Source organism: Lupinus angustifolius, chromosome LG20 (genome assembly GCF_001865875.1).
Source record: "Lupinus angustifolius cultivar Tanjil chromosome LG20, LupAngTanjil_v1.0, whole genome shotgun sequence".
Taxonomy (NCBI): domain Eukaryota; kingdom Viridiplantae; phylum Streptophyta; class Magnoliopsida; order Fabales; family Fabaceae; genus Lupinus; species Lupinus angustifolius.
In genome coordinates this window covers 2,659,664-2,679,070 of record NC_032028.1, presented here as the reverse complement: position 1 = coordinate 2,679,070, position 19,407 = coordinate 2,659,664, and the positions used below count along the sequence as shown (strand labels likewise).

The following is a 19,407-nucleotide window of genomic DNA, read 5'->3' as shown; positions in this document are numbered from 1 at the left end:
ATTATCACCTAAGGTGAGATGTTAAGCCAACAATACGAAAGATCACCTGAAATTTGAGCTTATATATAGGGATGGCAAAAAAACCCGTACTCGTGGGTACCCGCGGATAAAACCCGTACCGGCACGGGTACGGGTCACAAACGGGTACCCGCGGGTATTATAAACGGGTTTTTAAAAATACCCGTCGTACATACGGGCGGGTACGGGTATTATGGTACTCATACCCGCGGGTACCCGTTATTTATATGATTAATATATTATATTTAATTAAAATAAAAAATACATTATTCTAACATTTATTAACATTTATTACACTATGTATACTTTTTCCTTTTACTTTGTTTACATATTTTATTGAATTTGGTGGTGAAACACCCTACAGATATTATTACATGGGTAAAAACACACATGTTTTACAAAGAAAATATATATTTTCTGTTAAAAATGAGAACAAAAAATCATACAAAAGGAAACCACTAATAAGTTTAGCATTTTAGCAAAATATTCAATCAAAATGTACAAAAATAGTTAAGTTTTATCTTATTTGAAACACAATAGAAGTAAAAATTTAAAAAATTATTTATAATAAAGGAAATTCGCGGGTACCCGTTCTACGCACGGGTACCCAGAAATACCTGTAAATACTTGCTCACGGATACCCGTACGGGTACGAGCAGGTATGAGTATTACTCTTCTGTTTTAAAACGGGTAGCGAGTAGCTACTATCCGTGCCCGTTGCCATCCCTACTTATATATGTCGTATTAAAAATCTAATGATTAATACAATAAAACAAGTCTACCTAACTAGTATCTGCTAACTCAAAGTCTCAAATGCTTGAGTACCTATGACATGTACCAAAAGAAAGATGCTTCACTATTTATAACAACACATCAAAGTACTCAGGTCCAAAATATTTGTTATCTTCATATTTGCAATTCTCTAATTAGACGTTTTATAATGAATAATAAAAAATTTATCCTTGTAAATATTATTTTATTTTAGTCATTTTTTTATTCTATTTTATTTTAAAGGTGAACCATTACGACACTTAGTAAGATATGAGGATGATAGATGTATGTAGTCTAACTTATAAAATTATTTCTAAGATTTGAACCCGTAATCTGATGATGAATAAGCAATAAACTTCCCCTACATTCATCTTATAACTTAGAAAATAATTAACTGGTATCTCACTTTCCATTTGGAATGGGGGGCACTATTGGTTGCTGGTAGGTATTACGGGTATCTGCATAAAGAATGTTAGTTGGTCGAATAGTCCAATCTCAGCAAAACAGAATCTCTAGTTGAAGGAACTAAATTGGTTTGTTTTTTAACTGCACAAAATTTCAGTTGGTAGACAACACTGTCTTTGTCAGATTCATATTAAACAAATATTAAGAATATGTGACAGATATGTGACACCACACCTTAAGCACAAGCTCTTGCATTGCCCATGTCACTTTCATTTGTTCTGTCTAACACAAACAAATCGTTCATATTTGGGACCACCCCCACGTCTCAGGAATAAAAATTGACAGGTCTCATTCTCCTTCTATATCCATTTGATGTACCAAGTCTAACCCTTTTAGCAATATTTCACCACTTTCCTTAAGGGGAGTTTTAGGTCCACTGCTAGGAATATTATTTTAATACAGATCAAGTTATAAATGTGGTCCTTCAAGGGACTAGTGAAAATTAATTTTGTAGTATATTGGTATTATTAGTATATTCAGTTGCTGTTTCTCTCCTATCATGAATGAGATATTTTTCTATACTTAAATCCAATCCCTATTTGGCATTACCTTAGATTGTTGGGTATATATAGTTGTAATGCTCTCACATTTCCTAGCATTCAAACATATCAAAGCTTCTTATCACACTAGAAAACAAGAGGACCCTTCCCTCTAAAAGTTTTTCAAAAAATGGAATCTACTCAACTGATTTCTGAAGAGTGGTGTTCTCTTAGTGGAATAAACACAGCTGAAGAAGCTGACTTCATGACTCAGTTGCTTGGTGGAAATTCCACCCTTTGGCCAGGCCATGAATCCACAAACACCAATAATACCAATTCATTTTTGCCTTCAAATGTTGCAAATACTAACTTATATTTTTCCCATGGGAGCATCTCTAGTGCTGATAGTGGTAATATCTTTTCCACTACAAGCAGTAGAACTTGCTCCATTGAACCAGCAACAAACTTTGACTCCATGCCCATGGATTTTTGCTTAGGAGATTCCAAATTTAGTCCACACATTTTAAAATGGAATGATAACTTAAGCCAACAGATAAATGTACTAAGCAGTGGTGAAGAGCCAGGCCTAGACCAAGGAGGGCAGGTTCTTAATTACTACAATTTGCATGCTGAAGAGTATAAAAACAAAAACCTAGTGAACACAGCAAAAAGATCAAGGAGGTCAATAGATGAGGTATATAGAATAATAAATTAAATTTTGCTTACCTTCTAGCTAGTGCTATTTTTGAGTTTTATATACATTTAATTATGTGGGATTTTGATAATGATTTTATCATGTAGTTATCAGAGAACATGAGGAATACTAAATCAAGGAAGATTCCAAAATCTGCTTCTATGAGTAGCTTCAATGAAGAGGATAAAAGTGTTGGACTCCAAAGACAAGGGTCTAGTAGTTGCATTTCAGAAGGTGACTCTAATCCTTCTCTAGAGCTAAATGGAGAGGTATCTCCAAGTTTGAGCCCAAAAGATCCTACACTTCCCAATTTTAATAGAAAGTCAAGATCTAACACCTCTCCTGCCACTGATCCACAGACCCTTTATGCAAGAGTAAGTCCCCTATAAAGGCCAAATTTTTAACAAAATCATGATTAGCTATTATCACTGTATTATGGGTCTTTTCCTTGCATCTAAAGAATTTTCCTCTTGAACTATGTAGAAGAGAAGAGAAAGAATAAATGAAAGGTTGAGAATATTGCAAAGCCTTGTCCCCAATGGAACTAAGGTAGCTTCCTCAATGACAATTGAACTATTATTAAACAATTGGTTAAGGTGCTCAAATTCTCAAGTTTTCTTTCTTGGTGAATTATAGGTGGATATCAGCACTATGCTTGAAGAAGCTGTCCAATATGTGAAGTTTTTACAGCACCAGATTAAGGTAACAATTTGAGAATCAACCTCAGTCTACATCTAAATTGATAATTTCTTATTTAAAAAAACAGTGATTAATTCATTGTTTAATTTGAATGTAACAGCTTCTGAGCTCTGACGAATTGTGGATGTATGCACCCATTGCTTACAATGGAATCAACATTGGACTAGACCTCATTACAAGCAAAGAACAATAGTATAGTCTATATAGCATAGTAATTAAAGACCAATTCAGCCAACATTAAATACCTCATTAACCCACCACTGGTTGGGGTCTAATAAAAATAGTTAATACTACTATACAGCGATTTATCAGCTTAGACTGTCATTTTATATATGTTTTTGTTCATTTGTATATCTGCTGAAATGTGGCTGGAATTTATCAAGCAAACAAGCACTGATGTATTTTTGAGCAATGAGACAATAATTTGAGTTAACTTTGTGACTCTTTATACACTTGACTGTACTAATCCTCCTTTTTTTGTAATACTAATCCTTTTAAAAGCAAAAGCAAATTGCATATAATAATAGCTTAATTATTAAGGCTTTTAACTAAATATTTGGTAAACTGTGAATAGAGTTCATAAAAGATAAGGAAATTTAAGCAATTCAAATAACACGAAGTTAAGAAACCTAATCAAGTCATTAAACACTAGCCTAAACAATTTAATCATTGGCTCCCATATAAGACATAAAAGTCCAACTCTTGATAGATCATAGATGCTCCAATTAATTAGCCATTATACCTTCTCTAATAATGTGAACCCCAACCTTCCACCTTTTAATATAATTCTCCCAACGACAATGTTATTACTATAATTACATTTTACAACTTTATCTTGCAACTAACAAATTTATTTTTACATTACATTTGCTAATCTTTTATCGATACACATATATAAAGAAATGTGTTCCTTTTTCATAAAACTCTTTTAGGTTGTTTTATAGGTATTAAGGATATTAATTAATATAACCATTTTAATTTTATGTGTTCAAAATTAGGTGTATTTTTATGAAATTGTGTTCCATTCATTTTTTTTAATATATTATGATTTAATGATGTAAAGTAAATATGAATATTTTGATATAAATTTAACCAATATGCTTAGAAATGTATATAGTGTCCTAGGACCAACATATATCACTTAAAAGGGCCATATAAAAAGGATCAAAGAGAAGAACTAATTTGTTCTTTTTTTGTTTTATACAAAACATAATTCTTCTCCTAATTAGCTATTTTAGAGCCACTCAATTTCATTTTACACATAACACAATCAATAGATAGTTGAGTTCTTTAAATATAATATCATATATTCAATTTATGATATTTCTATGGATAAATCTTTTTTAAAAGATGGTATACTCGCTTTAATGATTCTTATGCCTTTAAAAGAATTAGTCTTTGATTACAGTCCTACGTGAAAAAATGTTGTTGAAGTCCACCTCACCATCCATAAGGATTCTTTTTAAGATTGCCACAAAGCTGATTAGTTTTAGGGATAAATTTAGGTGTTTTCTATTTGTGTTTCAACTAATGGAAGAAATATTGTTTAGTAAGTCTGTAACTGATAAAAATAATTATTAAATTTCACGCTAATATCCATATTTTAAAAACCTTAAATGATGAGCTAATACTATGCTCACAATATATTTAAAAAAGAAATCTGGAAGCAGTAAATGACTTCTCTTGTTTTATGTTTCGAAAACACAAATTCTATTTTTGAAAACTATGAATAATGATAACCAACAAAAAATGGAAAATTATATTGGAATATAAAATCCAATTTGTTTATTTCTCAAGTATACATCATATCATTTCCCCTTAGAATTTATGACTCCTGGTTCATTAAACAAAATACACCCTTTCATAAGCCTCTTTCTGGTTCATTATTATTCTTGATCCCTTCCACTAACACAGCTCATCTCTTAGACTAACATTAATATATGAGACGAAACCTTTAATGTATCTCTTGTTTGTGCCTTTTATAACCTGATTTCATTTGACTTAACCGTTAAACATGTGTAAGTGTAAGTAACTGCGCCTCCCTGTTATGTTCTGAAATCAACTCTTGTAATACATTTTAGATAACACTCTAACACAATTATTCAAGTATTATGGTGTTGTCATGTGTACTCATTCCTCTAAAATGGGATTTTTATTATTAATCATACTCATCAATAACCCATTTAATGAAAATTGGAATACAAAGAATTGAATTAATGACAATTATGATTGTTTGTAAATAACACATTTGATAAGAAAATAGAGTTCAATTAATAATTAATTTATCAAATCAAATAATCATAACTATTTGTACTGAAATAGTTAATGTCAGGTATGACAGCCACTGTGATCTTTCACTTTAATTACAAACTTGATTTAATATTAATGTTAATTGTTAGTATAGGGACAGCGCGTGAGAGAGATGGCTTACATCACAAACCATGAGCTCAATGAAAGTACAATGTAAGAATCCAAAAGTACAATGTAAGAATTGAAATAATATGTTGTACAGGTAAGAGCAGTTACTTTCGTGTCTTTTCCATTGTTTTTTAGTTCACTCGTTACCCTTATCTTAAAAAAAAACTATAATTATATTTATTAAAAAAATATAAAACATATCCAAATGAACTGCATAAATATACACAAGTAGGTATATAAGAAATAAAAACTTGAAATCCTATTACTGGAAATGTTGATGGCTTTGATTTGGAGGAATATATTTGTTGTCCTAAAAAGTGTGTCACACTACTATATTATGTGTTTTCAATTGTGATTAATAAGAAAAATATTTAATCATTAAACTTTTAACTTAAATACATTTGTTGAATCCGCTATAATAACTGACACTTACATACTATTTGGGATAGTGGAAATGTTCTCCAGAGATTTACCAACTCAACATTTTCCTTATAAAATGCTCGGTCAATAAGATTACCTACTACTGTATCTCCATGATCAGTTATTGTTCCCATCCACGTATGTCTGAAAAATCTTTTAAGAGAATGTGGTAGGTGTTTTCAAACCAGTTTTAGAATGTAAAGACTCATTGCCACGTTCTCATTTCTTACGTCATTTTCATTTTTGTCTAACTCCAGCACATAATTTTTATAATATAATAATCAAACAGGGCCTACACCACGTTGTTCTCACAATTAACAATTGTATTTCTCTTCAGAAATACTTCAACTTTGTCCTTCTCCTTAACCTTTGGGGGATTATTATTCAAAACTTAGGGTAATATGTATAATGCTTAATGATTAATACTTAATACAAATACTATTCTATTGTGAACTAAGTACTTGAACGTGTTCCTCCTGAGATATAGGTGGCCCAATTAATCAAGGACTTGTGCATATTGATATAAGGGTATTAGGACTTTGTCAGAAACTAATTATTGGCAATTATAATTTGAGATCTTTTTATATGAATTAAGTCAATTCATAGTGGTATATTTGTTGTACCCGTTGGGTATAAATAGAGGTTTGATCTCAATTGTTATCCAAGCTTTGAAACAAATTGAAGCTTCTTTACACTATAACACTTAAAAAAAGAAAACCCTTTTATCTTTAAGCTTCCAAAGAAAAAATATGGAGCATGCTGAGCAAATTTCTGAAGAATGGAGTTCCCTTAGTGGGTTATACACAGCTGATGAAGCTGACTTTATGAGCCAATTACTTGGTAATTACTCAGTCCCAGAGCAACTCTATGGAAATTTCAATTTGGAAATTCCATCTGTATCATGGCATGGCCATGAATCAACAATAGTGAGTGTGACAAGCAATAACTATAGAAGTTCATATTATCCTGAAAATGCTGCTAATACTAATTATTTGCATAGTAGTAACATATTTCCCAGTACAAGTGGTGCCAATTGCTACTTGAATGATTCAATAACCAACAATGGCTATGTGCCTATTGGTTTTTCCTTGGTGGATGCTAAATTCAGCCCTTATGGTTTTCAAGGGAATGAGAACCAATATATAAATGAAAATATTGAAGAGTTAGATGCAGAGGTTGTTGCTGACAAGAATTTGCAGGCTCAAAAGGAATCTGCAGAAGTACTTGTTTCTGAGCCACCAGAAGAGTATATAACTTGTAACCTGGAGAATTCAGGAAAAAGATCTAAGAGATTGGTGGAGGTAGAATAACACTAATCATTTTTTTCTATTTTTTCTAGTGAAGTTTAAAAACCACCTGCTATTGATTTTTCCTAGTCCTAGCTATAAGCATTTTCTTTTCCTGCACTGTTTATGATAATGTGATTGATTTTTTGTGATTTTGATCATTTTGATTTTATAGGCCAGAAAGAACAAGAGAAATGTTAAACCAAGGAAGAAGCAAAAATCTGCTTCAATAAGCAACACTGAAGAAGATACAGATGCTGGTATTCAGGGGCTGAACATGAGTAATTGCTGCTCAGAAGATGATTCCAATGCTTCTCAAGAGATAAATGGAGAAGGGTCTTCATGCTTGAGCTTGAGCCCAAAAGATATAAAGTCAAATGGTAAATCAAGGTGTAGTAGGGGTTCTGCTACTGATCCACAGAGCATCTATGCAAGAGTATGTCCTTTGCCAACTGCATTTCATTGAAACATCCATGTTCCATGCTAATAATGTTATTATATTTTGCTGTTTTCCATGTACTATAAACTGTGAAAGGATTAGAACTCATGAGATTTTTACTTTTTACTTATGCAGAGAAGAAGAGAAAGGATAAATGAAAGGTTGAAAATCCTACAAACTCTAGTTCCCAATGGAACAAAGGTAACTTTTTCAATGGCATTCAATATATACACATAAAAAAGCTCAAATTCAGCTTTTAGGAGAAGCTGAATTCTCAAGAAAACATTTTTCCCAAAGCGTTTTGGAAATTCACCTATTTAAAAAAGATAAACATATGGTCTAAAATTCTCAAGTTTGGTTATTGAAGGTGGATATCAGCACTATGCTTGAGGAAGCTGTGGAATATGTGAAGTTTTTACAGCTCCAAATTAAGGTAACAACTTGATGATCCTTCATAAATATTTCCCATATATCTTAGAGAAAGATAGTAACTGATACATGTTTTGCCACAATTTAACAGCTTCTTAGCTCTGATGATCATTGGATGTACGCTCCAATTGCTTACAATGGAATGAACATTGGACTAGACCTCAATCTTACCCCGACCAAACAACCATAGGATACAATTAAGAGCAGAGAGTTCCATTTTGCCAATTTATTTTATGTTTCCCTTGTGCTCATGAGTATTCATTAATTGGTATTTAAGTGTAACATTATTAATCAAGTGAAACCTTGTGTATTTTTTTAACTATCATACATTGTTCTGAGTTGATTTCTTTATATTTTTTGGTTTGGTTGCACCCATTCAGTAAACTCCAGTTGTTGGCATCTTACATTAAATAGTAGTATACTAAAAGATTCCAAACTAGGGTCACAATTTAATTTAGGCTATATTAACCTTAAATAAAAAAAGAATGAAACATTAACTTATAAAACAACAATCTAAGTTTTTTTAATCTCACTAGGTGATATCGATTACATGAGCAAACGTAATAATGTTCTATGATTCATAAATCATATTTAATAATAAAATATTAATATCTAAATCTATCCTGATCGTTTTACTTATATTCCTTTCGTTTTCTAATGCTCTCCCCACACATATCCAAATATATAAAGCACCATTCTATAATCTTTTAAGTTGCATTGGTCTTAAATTAAAATAAATTTGAACATTCATTAACTCTAGAAAGATTAATGATAAATTATGTATTAACTTTATACCAATAGACCATCATTTGTATTTTTTCTAATATATTATGTATTAACTTTATGTTATACTATTTAAGAAAAAACAATTTAAGTATAAAAAATGCAATATATAAACTCAATAGAGAGTAAAAATATAAATAAGAGAGTGTATGAAAGATTAATGATAAATTAATATTGAAAATAGTAAATTACATTGACACCCCCAAGTTTTAGTGAAATTATACAAACTACCTCTCACTTTTCTACACCTGCACAAACCTCCCTTAGTTTTCATACTTTCATTACACTGACCACCACTGCATAAGAAATAAGTGTAATCTTTTAAACAAAAAATGTGATAAATGCAATTAAGTTAAACAAAACATATACAAATCAATGTATCTTTATTATTTTTTGTTACAAAATGTATCAACAATTCTAAAGAAATATTGTTTAAATCGCTCTTATAATATAGTGTAACGAACCAAAAATAATAAAGAGATATTGACTCATATATTATTTAGACTTGTCTTCACGATATATCATGTTTTGTTTAACTTAATTGCATTTATCACATTTTTTGTTTAGAAGATTACACTTATTTCTTATGCAGTGGTGATCAGTGTAATGAAAATATAAAAACTAGGGGAAGTTTGTGTAGATGTAGAAAAGTGAGAGGTGATTTATGTAATTTCACTAAAATTCAGGGATGTCAATGTAATTTATTTTATAGAAAATGAAAACAATGAAAGTAATATGTGGAAGTTTATATTAGTTATTAATGAGAGATGTTCAAAGGATAAATTTAGAATATAAAAATCATGTCATTGTGGTAGTTATTATTTGTTTTGGCTTTATTAATACTAGTGTGTACAAACACTTCATGTCTGCCGGTCAATATTGCATGGTACTATATATTTCATTTTTTATAATTAGAATATATTCGGTGTACTAATATTATAATTTTTGTTTGTTTACGATAATGTTTAATTTAAGGTGAGATATGTGATTAATTAATGTATTGGTGGTGGTTAATTAGGATTATATGTTTTTTTGTAAAAATTAAATAATATGAAGGGCAAAATAGGAAGGGAAAATTACATCATGATAAAAGTTACACTATGTTTTGTCTTTATATATAGTATATGTATTAATAATATAGAATAGATATCCCTCAAGCTATTATCAGGATCCAGAACTAACCCCCTCAATATCAGTAACCACCCCTCAACTATAATTTCACCAAACCTAAGACATATTTGGTTTTTGTTATGACCTAGATTATATGTTGTTTAGTCTACAAAAAAACAAAATTAGTTAAGTCAAGTTGCCTTTGACCCTAAACAAAAAAATAAGGAATGCATACAGTTCTCAACTTCTCATATTAGATGAAGTACAATTTCATGCGCCCCCACAAATAAAATGACCCCTCTTAGGTTAGTTTATAGGCAGAATTGTCATACGCTTTAGACAGAAACAAACACAAAAAATGCAGGAAGAACACTTCACTCAAACTACAAACATCAAAATGTTAACTTAAGCTTCTACTTAAAGCATAATCAGTTACTATCAGTGTGGAACAAACGTGTCATGAACAGAATCCTACAATCTAGTGCAATAACTTAACTAACCTAAATTCAAGCCTTTCAAGTATACAACTTGACTACATTCCCAGTAAAAACTTAGGGCAACTATAACATTCTATGGAGCATATGATACAGTCCATTAAATTCAAAGCTCGGGGACATTCTGAACAGCTCAAAAAGGTAAAAGAGTAAGCCACACCCACCAATGCTTCATATCAGACATGGTTATACTAAGAGAATCACAACTTTCTCCTTTCATGCTCTTTCTTCATTGACATGATTTACAACTCCTTCTTGGCTGTCCAAGGGCATATACTGCGCCATGATGGCTCTGATTTCGGAATCCATGTATGACTGCATAGAACACAAAAAAATACCAATAAATTGTTAAAACTTCTCTAGCTTTTTTAAAGAAGCTGAAAATAATCAATGAGAAATGTTGATGCAGCAAACAAGTGCAACTTTTCTGTTAAATATGTTATGTTCTCATCTTTCGGATTCCAACATAAGTCTCAGGCGATATGGAATTTCATGGATCTCAGCATTATCAGGCCACTATGCTATCTAAATTTAGAATTAAAGGCATCATCCAATAAAATCAAAGTTACCCTTATTCTATATTTGTACACAAGGTACGCTCCGCCAGCGGCCACAACCAAGCCAACGAAAATGACCCATAAAGCAGCCCAAGCAGATTTTCCCTGCTGACTGGCAGTTTTACCTGCAGAATACCATCCAAGTAGGGGATATGAAAACAAGCATAATCAAACATAACACATGTGTAAGAAGAAAGTGTCGGATTCAACTCACTTATGCAAGTGTCATGGTCCTTGATATACAGAAGATCCCCGCTACAACTGCAGTTATAGCGCCCCCAAGTATTCTTGCAGCTACATTCAGGGCACTGACAGGCTTTCTTCTCTTTGCATTCATCAATGTCTGCAAGTATGAAGCAGACGGAGTTCAAACTCAGATATTTATCTTCTTTAGTTATGATGAAAACATTCCCAGTTATCAAGAAGTATAAGTGTCAAGTAAAAGGACTAAGAAGACTATAAGACTACCAAAATGGTGAGATGAAGTTGAAACACGGTTTATTATCCAGTAAAATTTACGTAAAAAATGCGGTTCAGTGCCTCCATTGGATTAAAAATGTTGTGTGTTGATAGTAAGAGTAAAACATTAAAAAATATACATAAAGAGGATGTATCATATGAAGAAAGGAAAGGGCTGAATTAGATCCAGGTTTCAGCATTAGGTACCAGTGCGGTCATAGTATTAACAGTAACAGCAAGCCAGACCCCAGATTAGACTGTTCAAGGGAGGTTCCATCCTCAATCCACATGTTTGGCAAAATTTCAGCCAGGCTGTGTTCAAACTTTAAAGAGGATTTTGGTCTCAAATAATGGTATTTTTTATAGGCAAAGTTCTTGACATGGCAAGGGAGGAGTGGGGAAAATTGTGGAGCTGCTGGCGTTTGAACCCAAATGCTCAAACTTTATGCCTTACAAATCTACCAAGTGAGCTATCTCTTGAGGATGTAAAAAGGTTATTTTTCTGATGGGTCACAAACCATGGTTGGAAAGTGCTAACCATAATGAGAAACGCAGACCTGACATAAATACAAAAAACAGGATGCAGGATTCTATTTATGGTATATCTTAGATTTGTTTAGAGTGTCTTGGAAAATCTCTTAGGATTGAGATTACTTTGTTTAATCTTTTATGATTTGTTTCCTTATTTAATTAGTAGTCTAGTATTAGTATAAATAGGGGGTAGTATTCTTTTATATCACAATATCATCATATCATCACTCACAATGTTATCAACACAATTACTAATTTGATGATTCTTTTTCTCCGTCCATACCTAAAAGCCTATAATTTCAACAGTGGTGAATGTTGTACTCACATCACTGTTCTAGATAACATCAATATACAACAAGGGTTTGCTCAGGGTAAAATTGAAAAATATATATGTATGTATCTCACCTTCGCAATTTTTGACACCATTTCCTTTAAATCCTACAGGACACTGGCAATTAACCTTTCCATTATCCTGTTGATGAAGCAATGGTAATTTATATCACAATCCAGCATCCGTTATGGATTTACAAACCAATAGAACCCCAACCATTAAAGATTTTAAGGAGATAAAACAAGCAGGTGGAGAGTCAAGGATCGATCTCAGTCTCTACTAACCGAACAAGCAGTGAATGCATGTCCATTCCGGACTTCATGCCAACAATCTCCGTTGTTTATCTTGCATCGTCCAGGCCCACTAGCTGCAAACCCAGAAGAAACTAGATGAGTGTACAAATTTAAGAAAAATACAGATGCCCTAAATCTAAAGGATCATCACGTTCTCTTACACAAAGCACTATGGTTACCCTTTTCTTTTTCGTCAATCGCAAGTAACATAAAGGTCTGATGGAATTTAAGCAAAACAAAAAAGTAAATATATTGCATTTTGACCTTCACAGGTTGTATAACCATCTCCTTTGAATTGCACACCATCTACCAGAGGGCACTCACATAATCGCCCACGGAATGTATCCTGAGAAAAATATTCACATGATTAAATAGGAATGTAAAAATGGGAATCCACACTCTCTCTAATTAGATAGTTAATTACACTCAAATAAAAGGAAAAATATCTTCTAAAGTGAGAAAATAATGGTATAAATACCTTGCATGCTGTGATATTTGCTGCTTTGTCCTGCCAACACCCACCATTGTTGTTCAAGCACTCATTTGTTTCCACATCTGCCAAGATAAGTTTGTCCCTAAAAAAGAATCAGGTCCAGAGCTAACAAGTATACCAAAACATGTTCCATGAATATTAAAAGAAAGTAAGCACTTACCGCTGCTCAAACAAACAGCTGGTTCTGTAGCTTCTTCAAACCCAGAACAAATGGCTTTTGAGACAGCACCTTTCTCCAGTTTTCCTGGAAAAAATATAAATAAAAAATTAAGAATTGGAAATCTATAACACTACCTAACAGAGAAGAATAAATTACCAACCTCGATACTGCCGATTATTGATAACAAGAGTGGGCAATATGGTAACATCACCTCGTGATCCCTTCCCAACCTACAAAGGGTAGTTTATTAAACATATGTGCACAACTATCCGATACGATCAATTAAATGATAACATAAAGTGCACAAAATTATAAAGGTCCATACTTGGGCATCTTGCTCGTCTTTCAATATCGGATTTTCAGAATCAGCATTAGGATCTCCCATGCACCTCTCGATCTTTTTAAGATCAAGACCTGTTTATGTAATCATATTTCAAAAGTCATTATAAACCACCCAAGGAAAACTTAATAAGCAATAATAACTCACTCACCAAGTGAGTTAATGACAGAATCTGCACATTCCTTGTTGTATTTTTTCTCCTTCATTGGGCATCTAATTTGAAAATCTGTGACATAGTCCCACCACACCCAAGGCTTTTTGGTTTCATTTGCCACCTTGAAAACACATAGCTGCCTTAAATTTTCAATAACCACATCTTTCCCATCATAACCAGAGCTGAAGTCTTGCTCAGGATCCGGAGCACAATACCTTCCGTGATTGATGCACTGGGACTTGCACTGTTTGCTTAACGTGAATGCCTGAGGACAGTACCAAGTTATGTAATGGGGTGTAAATTGAGTGTAACCTCCTTTCTCTAGTATTTGTGCTGCACCCTTAAAATCTTTCAAAAATTCCATCAACATATCACATTTAACTCCACACTCATCATTGCTGTTGGTCCATAACTCATACTCCACACGAGCGTCTGGGTGGGGGACAGACTCTCTCCAATCAAGATTTATGTTGACCATATCTCCACCACTTATGGCATTCTTTAATTTTTCACCAAAACTTTTTTCAATGAGAGCAGATGGTATTGTTATGTTCTCTATGTATTTTGCGGCTGATCCATCCTCTTCAGGTGTGTCCATAGTTATTAAGTTCTCATCAATATCATCTGCAACAAGAACAGCAGAAGCTCCAGCTTTCTGGGCATTCCAGACTTTCAAAGCAAAAAAACAATCTGCAATAACACAAGAAAAACATTAAAAATACACCCAATAGAACATTTGAAGACTTAGTCATTCTTAGAATAGCAAGATACTGAAATTCTTAACCCAAGTGTAAAAAACAACAAAAACATACAAAGTCTTTCCCACTAGTTGGGGTTGACTATGCTCTAATCCAAAATAATTAGAGCATCACTCTGTGCAAACAAAACAATCAACTAATCAAGTCAAACTTATGAACCCAATCTCAACATAACTGAGAACTATGTAAATAGATGAAAAAGGAGAGAAGAGACACATGACTTTAACCCAAGCAGAAATGAACATGCAACAGCAAAGCATTGAAACTACACTAACAAAAGCAACCAACTTCAGCTAAATAACAAGAACAACAATCAACGAAGTGATAAAACCCAAACAACACAAACTGAAAATAAAACATGAAATTAGTGGAAGCATTTGAATCTTACTTCCACGATCGAGCAAAACAATGACGGGAAGAGCACCAGGCTTGGATTTGAAGGAAATCCCAAACTCATCAAACTCCTTGCAACCCTTTTGATTATCCTTTGGGAAAACCACGTTCCCAGCCATGGTACCTCCGTATTGGGGTATTCCAAAGTTCCCAATGGCACTGTCATGCGTTCCTTTGATATTTTCCGGCGACGTCACCGTCAAGCTGTTCTTCTCCACCGCGAATCTCGCCATTGACGACGGCACAAAGGAAATCAATAGAAAACTTAGGAAGAAACACAGGAAAGATCTGAGAAGCTTCATCTTGGAAATAGCAACTGGGTTTTCCAAATTCCAAAATGGGTTGGTTTCAGAGATCAATTCTGTGAAGGGTGAGTGTTAAAAACTGCACCTTTATTCTCAGTTTCTGCTACAGAAAATAAAAAGGGAAGTGTTGAAGTTGATGTTGTTTAAGGAAAATTAAAATGGTGGAAGGTTATGTTGTGATCGAATTTAGTAACGAGTCTCTCCCAGTCTTCATTGGAAACGCAACGATATCTCTGTCTTTCTTTCGTGACAAAACGGTAGTACTTTGATTTTGAAGAGGAATAAAGGGAAAAAGAAAGTTTTTCACTATATTTTATGGCAAGTCTTTCCTTTTATTTTATTATCCTCTAAAATCTAACTCACCACTATAGAATTTCTTGAATCTTGATCCTCTAATTTATTTCTTTTAATGTTTAAGGACTACTTAGTATTAAAGACTCTCCCCATACTTGATTCCGGGTTTATTTTGGATTTGAATCTTATTATACAAATTAAACTTAGTTGGTGAACAATATTTGATATAAAGATGCTACTAAATTTGGCACCCTTTCTTCCTCAAGATCCTATTATGTGAAAGACACCAAATTACAAAGTCAATTATTTCATCATATTAGTTAACAAGTTTGACATTTTATATTATTTTATTAATATAAAACATTATAAATATAGAAAAAATGTATGCACAGATAATATAAAAGTTTTATATATTATCATTACATAACAATCAGTCATGGTTAATTTTTATTTTCTCTACATAAAAATGTTAGATTGTGTAGTTAATATATATAAATCTTTAAATTAATAAATGGTGCATAAATATTGTACTCATAAAATTTTTACTCATTATATCATTGCATTGAATAAATTTAGATAAGTTTAAAAATTTAACACTTCCTTCTATAAAATTTAGTCAATATATCATTGTATCTAGTAAATTTAGATAAGTTTAAAATTTTAACATAACACTAGTTAAAATAAGACACTAAAAGTCTAAAACAATAAAGTTAAATTCTATTACATACTTAATATTGATCTTTCTAATATTAAAAAGAGTCTCGTCGAATATTATTTCATTTTGAGCCGCAAAGTTTACAAAAAAATGATTTATGATTTTAAAGGTTTTCCTACCCTATCATCACACCTCTATTATTTCATATCTTAATTTATTTCTAACTTTAATACAAATAAATTGTAATAATACATAAATTCTATAAAAAAAATAGTGATAAAATATATAAATATTAAATATTAAACTCTTATATGTGTATTATTAATGTTGTTTATGTCATAAACTTTAAGAAATTGGATTCTCTCTTTTGGATGGTCCAATATTAGAAGAGATTATGACATATGACAATAAAAAATTAATTGTACAAATTAAAATTATTTTTAAATCAAGTTTCTTTTGAAACTATCAAACAAATATAGATTTTATATTCAAGTACTAGACTATCCAAAAAATATCCAAACACAACATGAATCAATCTTTTATCCGTATATTTAAAGAACCCTGACAATTATCAATAATGTTAAGGCATTGTTAATTCTGTTTAATATTTTTCTTCTTAAACTTTTATATCTTAATATTTCTCTTGGAAAAACTGTTAAAATGGCGATTTAAATTGTTTTTCCTTTTGCAAATTAATTCTATAAAAAATCATTTTTTATTTCTTTACGTGATTTTTTTTTACCAAACTTAAAACTTTTAATCCAAAAATAGAAATTTTAGAATACTCTATGGCGTTTTTGGAAGAAATCAATAAAAAGGTTGATAAAGGGGTTATTTTGCACAATTCCAAAATATGAGTAGAACAATACACATTTTTAAATAATGGGTTAAAATGCAAAGCAACCTAGAGATGACAATATTGTTGGAAGATTATAACTCATGCGATAAGCTACTCTTCTATGAGTAAGCAAAAGAAATACATATGTTGAACTTCATATCACATATTGATACAAAATATTAAGATATTAAATATCTACCCATTTTTAACTCATCTACTTATATATAATGTAAGATTTCTTTATATGTGAAACTTTTTCTTGGCACTTAGAATATAATTTGAACGTGTGGATATTTGTTAAAACTTGATGAGGAAAGTGTGCTTTATATGAGTTTAGGCTCCTGTTTATTTCTCACCTTATTTAAGTTTGGTATGGATCATATTCACTCGAAATATACCATTTAATTCTTACATATTAGTAAAATTAGTGTTGTATACAAGGTTTTTTTTTGTATTTCAAAGGATATTCTTTCATGTTTTAGGTAATAAATTATTCTATTTTGGAGTGTGTGACTATTTTTCCTAACAAATGTATAAAACTATTATAATATATATTCGGGTTGGGAAAAAAAATCCAATCAGGTTGGGGAATGCTATCTACTCTTGTAATTATGCTGCTTTTATTTTTATATAGGAGGATCCCCAAAGGGATGGTCAGGTGGGGTATGTATTCATATATCAATCATTTATGGTAGCTTCTTAACTTAATAATTTCTATTAGAAGCTTCAAGTTATACGTGAATATGGTGGATAGTGGTTATAGGTTATGGCAAAATATTTGTAGTGATTGGACCGCATGGCTTTTCACCAAAAAAGCAGAAAATCGCTAGAGGAAGGGGTTGAACCTTCGACCTTGTGGTTAACAGCCACACGCTCTAACCAACTGAGCTACTCCAGCTTTTGCTTTTTTGTTTAATATTATATGATTCTTAACCGGATATCTTTCACATTCTGTGGAATAAATTTTGCGTAGGCATATAGAACAACAAAAATCAAATACTCGTATCAGTAAAATAATAAACATAGAAAGATAATACGGCATTATTGGTACCAAGGAATTGTCTTTCTTAATAAGTGTCATTCTTAGGAATTAAATATTTGATCTTTTAGTCATCCTGAGATTTAACCATGAGCTTTATATCCATCAACTAATATTTTGTTAATACAAACCATTAATTTTATAATACAAACCATTAATTCGATATAGTGAGATACATTTGGTGTAAATTTTATACTAATTTTACTTTGCATGCAAGGAGTCTAAGTTGAATATCCAATTATTAATAATATTTATAACACATTCCACCATTTTCTGAATTTTCACATAAATCTAAATAGTATTTTAATAATCTTGCCTCATAATTTAGCCAATCGAGTAAATAATTAGAAAAACACCTTCAATCGGAGAAAACATTTCAGTTTTTTTCTTTAATTTTAAGGATAAATTTGTTTTCTCCTTATAAATACTAGCGTGTCGGCCGGCACTCCGTGTCAGTCACCCGCTTTCTTATTTTTTTGATATAGTATGTATGATTTTCATATTATATTATTTAAGAAAAACAATTTAAATATAAGAGTGCAGTATATAAAATTAATAAACAGTGAAGATTTAAGAAGATAATATGTGATAGTTGATATGATATACATAAAACTTATGTCAATTTCTCATTTTGTGTCTATTGAGTGGAGAAAGATAGAAGATAGAAATAAAAGAATGTGTAAAGATTAATGATATTAAATTATTAATATAAAAAATGAAAGTAATATGTGGAAGTTTATAGTAGTTATTAAAAATATAAAAGGGTATATTTGAAATATAAAAATTATATCATGAGGTAGTTATTTTTTGTTTTACCTTTATTAATAGTATAGATATAGATGTTTATCATTCTCATACAATGTGATGGATGATGCAAAACTTTTGACTAATCTTGGTAACACAAAGTTGCGTATTAATTTAAAAATCTTCAACAAAAACAAATTGAAAAGCCACCATCAAGCAGTTAATGAAATTTCGACAAATTCTTTCATGCTATATATCATTTCTCATATTAAAAACAATGCTTTTCAATATAAATTTATATTTTTCTTCCTCAAACGGATACAGGAAGAACAATGATTAACATCCCCCATAAAAAAACATTGTTGTTAAAAATTCAAAAATATAAAATCCACATAAAAATGATTTATTGAATACTTTGAAATTTTAAGCACCTTACTTTTCAATACATATTTAATATATTACACTGTATTGCTCAGAGTGGCTAACATGAACCGAACGAAACATACAAGCACCATTTCTCAATTTGCCATTACTACCACAAATAAGATATTTGTGAAC

The 19,407-nt window shown here is 31.4% G+C and overlaps 3 protein-coding genes and 1 non-coding gene across 5 annotated transcripts; 2 read left to right on the top strand and 2 right to left on the bottom strand.

Annotated features, from left to right (window-relative positions):
* LOC109335667 (transcription factor bHLH84-like) lies at nucleotides 1,833-3,592 on the top strand. Its single transcript, XM_019571824.1, has 5 exons — nucleotides 1,833-2,427; nucleotides 2,535-2,801; nucleotides 2,911-2,976; nucleotides 3,064-3,129; nucleotides 3,227-3,592. Exons 1-5 carry the CDS (start codon nucleotides 1,924-1,926, stop codon nucleotides 3,317-3,319), a joined length of 996 nt encoding a protein of 331 aa, XP_019427369.1. The 5' UTR covers nucleotides 1,833-1,923; the 3' UTR covers nucleotides 3,320-3,592.
* Nucleotides 6,651-8,461, top strand: LOC109335675 (transcription factor bHLH84-like). The gene is made up of 5 exons (XM_019571833.1): nucleotides 6,651-7,265; nucleotides 7,426-7,686; nucleotides 7,825-7,890; nucleotides 8,057-8,122; nucleotides 8,210-8,461. Exons 1-5 carry the CDS (start codon nucleotides 6,714-6,716, stop codon nucleotides 8,306-8,308), a joined length of 1,044 nt encoding a protein of 347 aa, XP_019427378.1. The 5' UTR covers nucleotides 6,651-6,713; the 3' UTR covers nucleotides 8,309-8,461.
* Nucleotides 10,371-15,515, bottom strand: LOC109335001 (vacuolar-sorting receptor 1-like). 2 transcript variants are annotated; one of them, XM_019571021.1, is made up of 12 exons: nucleotides 14,970-15,515; nucleotides 13,821-14,513; nucleotides 13,655-13,743; nucleotides 13,490-13,559; nucleotides 13,330-13,413; nucleotides 13,155-13,231; nucleotides 12,941-13,022; nucleotides 12,668-12,750; nucleotides 12,458-12,524; nucleotides 11,277-11,405; nucleotides 11,075-11,187; nucleotides 10,371-10,820 (listed from the first exon to the last, which is right to left on the bottom strand). In XM_019571021.1, the coding sequence occupies exons 1-12, from the start codon at nucleotides 15,274-15,276 to the stop codon at nucleotides 10,722-10,724; spliced, it is 1,893 nt and encodes a 630-aa protein (XP_019426566.1). In that variant the 5' UTR covers nucleotides 15,277-15,515; the 3' UTR covers nucleotides 10,371-10,721. The 2 variants fall into 2 exon arrangements, with proteins under 2 accessions (XP_019426566.1, XP_019426567.1); XM_019571022.1 differs by having other exon boundaries at nucleotides 13,185-13,231.
* On the bottom strand, nucleotides 17,891-17,964 carry TRNAN-GUU. Its single transcript has one exon. It is a non-coding gene; the product is annotated as a tRNA-Asn (tRNA).

What these genes read in the sequence shown, in the direction of transcription:
- LOC109335001 (XM_019571021.1), bottom strand. Translation starts at nt 15,276, where the DNA reads ATGAAGCTTCTCAGATCTTTCCTGTGTTTCTTCCTAAGTTTTCTATTG. An exon ending in TGTTTTGCTCGATCGTGGAA is followed by an intron (nt 14,514 to 14,969) that starts GTAAGATTCAAA and finishes GTGTTATTGCAG; the next exon opens with ATTGTTTTTTTGCTTTGAAA. An exon ending in AAGACGAGCAAGATGCCCAA is followed by an intron (nt 13,560 to 13,654) that starts GTATGGACCTTT and finishes TACCCTTTGTAG; the next exon opens with GTTGGGAAGGGATCACGAGG.
- LOC109335675 (XM_019571833.1), top strand. Translation starts at nt 6,714, where the DNA reads ATGGAGCATGCTGAGCAAATTTCTGAAGAATGGAGTTCCCTTAGTGGG. An exon ending in GATCTAAGAGATTGGTGGAG is followed by an intron (nt 7,266 to 7,425) that starts GTAGAATAACAC and finishes TTGATTTTATAG; the next exon opens with GCCAGAAAGAACAAGAGAAA. An exon ending in TAGTTCCCAATGGAACAAAG is followed by an intron (nt 7,891 to 8,056) that starts GTAACTTTTTCA and finishes TGGTTATTGAAG; the next exon opens with GTGGATATCAGCACTATGCT.
- LOC109335667 (XM_019571824.1), top strand. Translation starts at nt 1,924, where the DNA reads ATGGAATCTACTCAACTGATTTCTGAAGAGTGGTGTTCTCTTAGTGGA. An exon ending in CAAGGAGGTCAATAGATGAG is followed by an intron (nt 2,428 to 2,534) that starts GTATATAGAATA and finishes TTTATCATGTAG; the next exon opens with TTATCAGAGAACATGAGGAA. An exon ending in CACAGACCCTTTATGCAAGA is followed by an intron (nt 2,802 to 2,910) that starts GTAAGTCCCCTA and finishes TGAACTATGTAG; the next exon opens with AAGAGAAGAGAAAGAATAAA.